This window comes from Lytechinus variegatus, chromosome 19, assembly GCF_018143015.1.
Source record: "Lytechinus variegatus isolate NC3 chromosome 19, Lvar_3.0, whole genome shotgun sequence".
Classification (NCBI taxonomy): Eukaryota; Metazoa; Echinodermata; class Echinoidea; order Temnopleuroida; family Toxopneustidae; genus Lytechinus; species Lytechinus variegatus.
The window spans coordinates 6,427,998-6,438,578 of NC_054758.1; the positions used below are offsets into that span (position 1 = coordinate 6,427,998).

At 37.4% G+C, this 10,581-nt stretch overlaps 1 protein-coding gene across 1 annotated transcript; it reads left to right on the top strand.

The window, feature by feature from the left end:
- Positions 1 to 8,898: 8,898 nt before the first annotated feature.
- LOC121405904 (transcription factor SUM-1) lies at positions 8,899 to 10,206 on the top strand. Its single transcript, XM_041596897.1, has one exon. The coding sequence runs from the start codon at positions 9,439 to 9,441 to the stop codon at positions 10,018 to 10,020; it is 582 nt and encodes a 193-aa protein (XP_041452831.1). The 5' UTR covers positions 8,899 to 9,438; the 3' UTR covers positions 10,021 to 10,206.
- Positions 10,207 to 10,581: the final 375 nt, after the last annotated feature.

Here is a 10,581-nt window from a genome sequence, read left to right on the forward strand (position 1 = left end):
CAGTAAATCGCCCCGTTCAAACACATGCGCCGAAGATGACATCCAATTAGCGCGAGGTGATGGAGCGAGTTCGTTTCCAGCCCTGGCTATTTTCATCGCGATATCTGGCGTTTCGTTTGTAAAAATGTAGAAAGGAGCAAAGCTGTGAAAGGAGAATCTATATGAGGGGAGATGAGTAGATCACGACATATATATCGTGTTGCAATTTATGTTGATAAAAGCAGAGAGGGAGGATATCCCAAATAATTGGTAATTATTCCGCGGCCGATATATTTTATTGGGTGTGGCTAAAATGCACTGATTCTGAAAATGAGATGTTATTTTATTCATCTGTAGAGACTGTGTATTCGGGTTTTATAATTCTAGGTCTATTAGTGTAATACCAAAGAGGATGGTATGAAAAAAACGCACTGCCAACATTTTCTTTTATCATGTTAATAACGATGATATTAATTGTAGCTGGATTTATAGGCCTATATAGCGCTTTTTGCCTGCTATCATTACCCCGACTTTAGCTCGAGCTACCATAAACGACTCTCAGTGCATGCAAGGAATTAATCCAGCCGGGTACCAATTTCCCTGGGTCGAGTGCAGCACAGTGTTGATAAATTTCGAACCCACGATCCTCTGTTTAACACAAGAGTCAGAACCACTCGACCACGACGCGCCCCCAAGGAAATAAATTAGCATATCACATGGATTCAATGATTTACAGGAGAATTAATGGATGCAAGGAAATATTTGATTTAGCAAAAAAAAAAGAAAGGGTAGAATATAAAACACAGCTTAGCTGAATGATGAATTAATCGATGAATAATTAAGGAGGGGGGGGGGGGGGAACTACGCATAAAGAAGGTATGGCGACTTTTTACAGTTACAACCTTAGCAACGATTTTGAAATAAAAGAATTCAAGGTAAAACTAGGGATATGATAAAGTTCTATATTCCTTAACAATAAATGAATGGGGGGGGGGGGGGGGCTGGGGGCTGATGATCGTCACAAATATAGCATGGTAATGCATTGTATATCAGGATATTTGTGAATATAACCGATTTTCTACCCCTCCTTTCCCCCATCTCCTATTATATATAGCACTCTTGTGCTCTTTTTTCATTTGTTTGCTCTCTCTGAATATGCTCTATCTGTATACCTCTGTCCCATCCCTTTCTCCCCCTCTCTCTCTTCTGCTCTTGAGCTATATCTCCTTTTCTCTTTTCACATTAATCTATTATGTATCCAGTCAAAAATGTCTCTTTTCTATTCAGCTTCTTTTTTCTCATTTCTGTCTCATTCGGTTTCTCTGCTTCTATCTCCATTTCTCTATCTCAACAAGTACATATGAAATCTTGATTGTTTAATAGGAGCGGATATTGAGTCTCCAAAATGAGTGCAAATCAAATTACGCGATGCTACGCGGTAAGCTCGGCGAGGCAGCGGGAACTCGCAGGGATTCACCGGCTCCCCAGCCGCGTGGAAGGGATTTGTTTTTCAGCGGAGATTCCGACTGAATTACAGACGAGGCTGGGCGTAGGGGGTTTCAGTTATGGAAGAAGAATAATAATAAGAATAAGAAAGAGAAGAGGATGATGAAGAACTTAGAAGAAGAAGTAAGAGAAAAAGAAAAAAAATAAAAGAAGAAGAAGAGGAGGAATAGGTGGAAGAAGGAGAAGATGAAAAAGAAAGAAGGTGAAGAAGAAGCAAGAAAAGAAGAGGAAGAAGAAAGAAGAAGATTTAAGGAGGCGCGATAGCTCAGTCGGTAGAGCGGGAGTTTCGGATTCCGGTGACCCAGGTTCGATTCTCAAACATGCCAAATGGTGCGCTGGTGCCCTTTGGTAAGGCATTTATCCTCATTACCAGGTCCCCCGGAGAGGACCTTAAGCCGTTGGTCCCCTGGTTGCTTGCTCACAGGCATTCGTGCTTTCTTAGCAGTCAGGTAAAAAAACCTAGATATAACATGAAGAAGGAGAAGAATTAGAAGGAGGCGAAGAACAACAACAACAACTATAATTTTTAAAATTTTATCAAACATGGACCCCGAATGAAATCTCAGTAGGAAATCAAAATATTCAAAGATGAGACAAAATAGTGAGTTTAAAACACAGCTTGCAAGCCCTGCAAAGTACACTATCATTGTATAATTAAACTGAGGTAAAAATTAGGTATACCCGTTTTTTCAAAGAAAAAAGTCATAAAATTTTGCGGTTCTATGTTTTTGTGTATCGGAAATATTGGGCGAAGCGTCGAGGGGTTGGGGGGGGGGCATCATGGCCCAAGTATGGCCCCAGTCCTTTTAGGGTTTAATAAAGTTCACACATTTTTAGGATAAATTGGTGACGCAATGTGCAAGGGTCTAAAAACATTTACCGTGTTTACACTTAATCGGCTTTTGCATCGGCTATTGGTTTTGAACCAAAAGCCAATATAGGCGCATACACAAGCGTACTAAATTCCAATAGTATGGACAGAATGCCTTGTGACAAGAATCATTTTATATAGCGCCCTCTTCGCCAGGTCCGCGGATTCGCCCTTTTTGACGAACTCTCGTTTCGTTGACTAATCATGGATCAAATATTTCTTTTATTTTTTTATATTATATCTTATTTTAATTTATTTTTTATTTACAATTGATTAGCTATCCATACCTTGCAAAGCAATAGCACTGATCAACGCTGACCACTTTAAAATGAAAATGAGAAGGATTATAATAAAAAACACAGCTACTATATACTTTAGTCATTGGGTTAAGTAAATAACAGGTGAAAAGTGTGGTCACTGTGTGAAAAAATAATGACCAAATAAGTAAAACTTTCCCAATGCCAATTATAATTGTACAAAATACTCTAACATTAGCGCATTTAATTTAGATCAAACAAAAAATAAAAATCAGAGAGGAGGCCTTCATTTGTGTTTGTTTTATTTACTTATTTACACCAGCAACTTCTAAAGACTCCCACGTCACGTGTAGCATATGGTGAACGAGCTTTCTCTGCCTAGGCACCTTCTCTTTGGAATAATTTGCCGTTGAATTTAAGAATTATACAATCGCTAGAGACCTTCAAATCGAAACTAAAATCTTATCTTTTCTAACAGTATAGTTATTGGCACTTTGACACTCATCCAAACTTTCTCATTCTTTCTTTTCTTGTGCGCCTCGGAATAGAATATATTTAGATAGATGGCGCTATATAAATGCCTATTATTATTATTATTACTTTTTATTTGGTTATTTATTGATTAATTTTTACCATTCTATTTATTTCTTTTATGTTTATTTATTTACTTATTTATTTATTATCTTTATCATTTTTTTTTTTGGGGGGGGGGGTTAGCATGGATAAAGAGAAAATTTAAGGGTAATTTTCACGGTTCTACACGTCTACTTAAAAAAAAATGGGGGGGGGGATTCCACACGGCAACGGATGTTGTCATCACGAAAAATTACCCTATGCACATTATTTTTACATCATTTCTTATTTGCAGAACGCTCTACGTTATACATAGGCCAACAGATCTTATCATAATATGATACGATCTGTTGGCCTATGTATAACATTATCTGGCTAATTCATGATATAATTTTCACATAATTCGGTCTTAATTGCCCCTATGCAAATAAATTGGTGCCGCCCCCGAGATTGATATTCATGTTATGCTTTAATTTTCATGACAATATATTTACCACGTGACTGCCCTCTTACTAATCATCAAGTCCCTACGCTTTCGCTGATTCTACGATTCCAGATTGTGCCTAAAATAAAATTATGATATGGCTGAGACATTTTGCGACAAATGTCGGGGGTACCTGAAAGGCACTCCATCCCTCGGCCGACCCCACCGCCGATCTGTCTACGCGTTGGATTTGGTGGGATAAAGTGATCGCATACCGTTCTGAGCCGCCTTGCACGCTACCGTTCGGAAAAGCGGTATTAGTGCGGTGATCCAGTCAGATTTAACGTCAAATAATACAGCTAATCACCCAGAAACGTATACGAGCCGGAGTATGATATATCTACACATCATGATGGGGATTGCGGTCGATTTTACTTGATTTTAAACCAAAACATATTTTTGTAAACAAACCCAAAACCAGATAAAAAGGGGCTGGCTCAACCGATCCTTTCGTTACGCCTGGAAGGGCTGTTTTTGAAAATATTGAGACAAGTTTTTACACATTTTTTTTAAATTCTAGAAATACCTACGCCCCTCCAACCTCATGAATCTGTTAATGCAAGTGGTAATCATTCTCGTTTTACAAAGCGGCGGCACTTAGCGTTGTGATTTTTTTAGGTGCGCCTTTTGACCCCTACCCACCAGTAATTCCCTTCAGCAAGGAATTCATCCACAGTGTGCTGCACTCGACCCAGGTTAGGTAAATGGGTACCGGCAGGAAGTAATTCCTCAAAAAGCTGTGTGCACCTGAATAGATTGCCTATTAAACTTAGCCGGGTAATAATAATAGCAGGGCGGCCCGCTGGGAGATCAGTGTTTGGAACTGGAGTGGCTACCCTGGGTAAATATACCGTTATTATTATAATAAAACAAAATCTGGTAACCTTTCGTGATTCAGGATGCAACCGTGACTAGTAACATCATTTTTCTTCAAAATTTTTAATTACTACAGTTAAGCAGGAGCATAACAAGGGTGGTTCCGCTTGATTGTTGGCGGGGGGGGGGGGCGCCCTTTCATTTTCCAATTAGTGAAGAAAAAAAATAGAGGGGAAGTAATAAAGCAGAGTAAAATGGAAGAAAGAAATATTCTCAGCCGTGTAGCTCTGTAATACCCCATTATGACGTCACATTTAGGTACATAATCTTGCACCCTAACAAAATATACTAGAGCCGCCCTTTCGTTAAAAAAGAATTTCGGAAAAAGACAACCTGCAATGATACTGAAATAAAATTTTCTCTAATTCATAACATATAGCAACACACACAACTTAAGGAGTAGCTATTTCATATCCCATAATTCGTAGGCCTACCAAATTGGCCGGGTTTTTTGAGGAAAGCTATATGCCAATTTTATCCAAGTCCTACCTGACATGCCTGAACTAATGATATCATAATATACTATTTTGGTGGGAAACAAGGGATATGATAGAAACGGGATTCCTAAATATTTATTACATAAACAAAAATACATGAAGAAAGATTAAAATGAACTGCTTTTTTGAAAAAAAAAACGATTGTATAAATGTAAACGGAATCATTGTACACAAAGCTGAATTAATGCATAATTAAGTAGGCAAATGAATAGTTACTAATCTAAAAAAAAACATTCATACGTAAATTAAATGAGGAAGCATAAATCATTGGCTTACTTGTGCAGTAATCAAAGGCATGGAGAAGGGGAGGGGGGGGGGCTTCCACAGCCAAGGGGAAGTTGAAGAGAAAAAAAAGAGAAAAGAAAAAGAAACGAAATCTTTGAAATATGACATCATTCCCTTTTTTATTATCTTGATTATATCAAATCACAAAATAAAGTTATAATTTGAACAAGGTCAACAATTTCGCTCACTTCATACGCTTGTGACAAAAAATGTTCAATATGCCATGTTTTCTTCATTTAAACGTTTTCGCTCATTCCGCCATTATCAGCGATTGACGTATATTGTTAGCTCTTATATTTCACGATGATCTCAAAAACCTTCCTAGATCATGTAGATCTTAAATTATGAATGACAAGTCTCATTCTACTCCTACACGAAAACCTATACCCCTTTTGTTTCTCATTCAAATAGTGTAACTCTGAATTAAGTTTAATCCCCGTAGAAGGGTAATGGCAGTGAATCAGAATTCGATGGATTAATCCACGGGGTTTTACTCGGCTCGACGGTGACCCCCTTCCCTGTCCTTTCGTGAGGTCCAACCCGTAATGCAACTCATTAATAACCACCTGTCCGTAATGATTGAGTCAAATTTTTAGAAGAAAAGATTGCCAAATTCTCTTTATTCCCCTTCTTCCTCTTTACTAGAAATTTACACTTTTTCAGAAATGTCCCTGATTGGTCGTTGTCCAGTTAGGCATATTTCTATCATATCTACGTACATGGTGATATTACGTGGCATATTAAAATAATTATGATGAAGAAATAAATCAATCGTAATGATATTTTTTTTCTAATTGATATTTGTTATTTTGAATTCAAAAGGAAAGTTACACGATTTGAACAAATACGGGGAAACCCATTATAATAGTTGGTAAAATGTCATATTAGTGAGTATTATCAAGCAAAGACGATTCATTATTTGAAAGAAATCTGATAAGAGGAAAACATACAAATATTTGACTGCTATCTTTTTGGTCGAAGTTCTTCCCTCTTGCACAAAAGTACTATGCATATTATGTCGATTAAATATGAAATAGTTCGGCGTTTGTCAATTTGATAATTAAGACATAAGTTCTTGATTGAATTATGCTATCTTATATTGGTGATTGTATATATTCGTAAAGCAAAATTTAAAAGTAAGAACAATGAGGGTTTGGCATGACCAACTACAGCCTTTGCATATCACCTATATCATCATTTATTAATAGATTTTTTTTTATTTACATCCTATCGTAAAGAAAATTTTAACAGTTTTATGCTTGTTAGATTTGTTAGGGTATTGTCCTTTTATTCAAAACAACTCGTTCCTGGGGCGGACTTGACGTTATTCCATAAAATGTAGATAATCAGGTCTAAGTTGGTTGCTATTTATTTCATATTTTATATTTCATTTTTTTTTCATTCTTCATTTTTTTTTTATTTTCAGTTTATGTGCTTTATAATCACCCTAATTTTATAAATTATATTTTTAGAAAATGACATCTATATTTAACTGCAAGTGTGTTCAATAATTAACATCATAAAAGGGGCTGAGGAACAATCCTTTAGTAATCCCAACTTACACATCCAATGAAATCTCATGCACACAATCTAATTATGACAAGTATGATAATTCTATTAATCTCTTTTCACCTCGAGATAACGGTTATATTTAGAACGTGCAAAGAGCATCCAAAGGTCGTACTTGTTGTATCGACACGAGTTTGCGACAGGATCGATTCGCGTTGAGGGGAACTTTCAAAGGAAATGTTCAATTGGTTCGCACATATACTCATTAGACACTCGCGCTCCTGTCAGTTAAATCTGGTTGCCACGATGGGCGTGGCCAAATGCACCCCAGCCACTTTAATCAGTGAAATTTGCCCCATTCTAATTATCCCCCCTTTAGCATCTAAAACGAGATGTCTTATCGAATTCTACAACCTAAGCTTCTCCGAAGAAAATAAGAGTTCAACGTTTATCAATTAATAAATCATTTTTAGTTAATCAAATTGCCCGTTTGTTTCATCGTTTTTTGTTAATTACAAATAGACCGATAATGGTATTGCATTTCAAATAAATTGAGAAAAATGATTTCAATAAAACATTTTGTCATCGGCAGAATATTATATTGACATCAAGTCATTTTGTTTAATTATGTGATGGAGCTATAGTATTCAACGTTCGGTGTTAATTTTAATAATATGTAGTGGAAATAGTCTTCAACTCAGAAATTAGAATAATTATGTATTAACATGATCTGCCCAATTAAAAATTAAAGCACAATCTTTGTAAGTTGTTTTACCGAAATTATATTAAATCAGACCGAAATATTTTTTCCAGTCAATTCAGTTACCATTGTATTTGTACCTCTTATATTTGATGTTACTCTCCAAACTCTTTTCTTAATCACATTCAATTTCGCGTTTTATTTCTACGAGCTCTCTTCAAAATGCCCCCAAACCAGTAAAAATAAAATGTCCTAATCTATCAACGGAATAGATAGATAAATGCTCCACTAAATTTTCTTTCTTACCAAGACTGCCCCCAAAAGTTTAACGACCACACAAAAACAGAAAAAAGCGAGGAAAGAAAAAATGAGTAAAATATAATATCAATTTCTTAATCTCATGTAAATTATCATTCACGACATTTATTTTCGTCTCAGTATGGTCAATTTTTTCGGTGGCTCACCTCGCTGGCTCGCAACTTTAACAAAAATCTTATACCGTACGCCAAACTATGCCCCTAAACTTTTTTGCTCATTGTGGCGCCTTTATATGACATCCAACATTCTATCTTCCAATTTATCTGCTTATCTATCTATCTATCTATCTATCTATCTATCTATCTATCTATCCATCCCTCCGTTTATCTGTCTCTCTGTCTATCTATCTATCTATCTATCTATCTATCTATCATTCTTGCATGTCTCTTAGCATATACTCATATCAATATGAATAGACCCATCAACTTACTTTTCAATTTTAGCATCTATTTTAGGGTGCAGATTGGGGGCTAATTAACAGGAGTGAGTTACCATTACCGTTAGCCCGCCCTAACGCGAGAGAACAAGGTGTATTAACGAGTCAGTGTATAGTGAGAAAATTTCCTGTGTGAAAATGATATGATGCAGATATATGATGAGCCACCCTGAGACAAAGATGAGTGAGTGATGATCTATCTCGTAGTCTCTTATACCACACTTTAGGAGCGCAAAAGTTGTAAAAAATTGTAATAAGAAAATTGTTTTCTTTTCTATAGGTGAGATGCTATACATACAACAGATTGTATATTGTTTGCTGTTTGTGGAAGGCTCTGTTCAATAGTATTAATCCAAGCAGAAGAAATTTCCTCTGCAATTATAGCTGGCATGTTCCTTAGAATGTTTATCGACGCTTGGATAACTGAGACTATTACAAAACTTATACTCTGTCGCAATCTCGACGAAGTGGCGCTCTTGAGTTTCGGCTTTTGGTTGGCATAGAAGTATGACGCGTTCCTGATCATCACCATCCCTCCCTATTAAACCGCGGTGACCCTTCGCTTTTCCATGGCCCCGTACACAGACGACTTAACTATCTCATACTCTCTCTCTTCCACTGTCTCTCCTCTGCACTTCTTCATAACTCGAATCGCATCCACCGGTAGATTGTTGTTGTTGTAGCGGGGCAAACGGACTTCCGTATTGCGCGCGAGGTACATGTGTACTTTTTCAGCGGGTTTGTTTCGATAGTTTAGTGTCATCTTTTTTGCAACTCACGTGCGCCAGAAGATAGGGGGTAGTAGATGTAGAAGTCAACCCTTCTCTGTACTTTCTTCAGTAGATAGGTGGCATCTAGTACTAAGAGGGGGAGATCCATCCCAAAAGCTTCAGATAGGTAGGAGACCACAGAGGATTGAAGATATCAGATTGTTTCTGCTCTGTTTCATTCTACATTGTCTTCTCCCCTGAAACATCTTCTTCTCAGGAATCATTATCTTTCGCCTTGCTTCTTCGACTTTGAAACCACATTCTTTAAGTCTTCCAAGGATTCTTCAGTGCACTTCTGACCTTTCTAACATCAAGGGTCTAATCTTCCTTTACCCATCTTTGAATTTCTTGAAGCCGTCAAGGAGAACTTATAAGATATGGAGCCGATGAGGAGTAGCTGCCGGTATACAGAGATGCAGACCGTGTCTTATTATGAGGGATACCCATCAACAAATGGCGATATGAACGCCTATAATGCCAACACAGCCATCAACTCCATGTACGCCAATAATTTCCCCCACGACGTCCACCCGAATCAGGCGAGGAACGGTGGTCATTGCTACGGGAGCGATTCGGCCAACTCGAGCCCCGGTGAAAGCTGCCGCGAGGACGAGTTGGAGCACGTGCTGGCCCCTGGCTTTCACGGGCAAGGCGAGCGACGGTGTCTGATGTGGGCTTGCAAAGCCTGCAAGCGAAAGAACGTAGCCGTCGACAAGAGGAAAGCCGCAACGCTCCGTGAACGGAGGCGACTTCGGAAGGTGAACGAGGCTTTCGAAGCGTTGAAGAGGCATACGTGTGCGAACCCCAACCAGCGGTTGCCCAAAGTGGAGATCCTGCGAAATGCCATAGAATACATAGAGAAACTGGAGAGATTACTGCAAGTTGAGAAAGCAAATGGGGACAGCGAAATGGATTCGGCAGAAACAAGCTCAAATACGTCAGACGCCATGGTAAGATAATAAATATTTTTCTTTTCGAAACTATTCATTTTTAAGCATTCTAAAGAAGCAGAATAAAAACTTTTAAATATTGTATGATGTCTTTTTAAAATACATTCATGTAATACGAGAAAAAGTACAACATACATCAATGGATCCTTATGTCCTAACATTATATTCCTATGTATTTCATTTGTTAAACTGTTAAACGCTGAACTATTTATTTGGGTATGTTATTATGTTGCAATTTTCTTCTACTTTTCTTTCAAGCAGCAATATAAAAATACAGCCCTATAGCTGTTCACTTTTACCTTATGTGCAAACAAAAATGAATAGAATTCAGTTCTGTACGAGTGCATGCTTTTCAAAATACGAATTCAATTTTATTTTTATATTGAAGAAATACGACAATCAATCAACATTTGAAGAATTTAATAGACATTTTTGTTCAGTCAGTTATCCTAGCTAAAAGAACAAACTCAATCTGTATTTTCACCATGTTAATCAACTTGGTAAAAGTTTGGTATTTGTTCCTGAAGTACGAAAAAAGTCGAGTATCCAATTAACCCCCTAATCCACTCC

What these genes read in the sequence shown, in the direction of transcription:
- LOC121405904 (XM_041596897.1), top strand. Translation starts at nt 9,439, where the DNA reads ATGGAGCCGATGAGGAGTAGCTGCCGGTATACAGAGATGCAGACCGTG.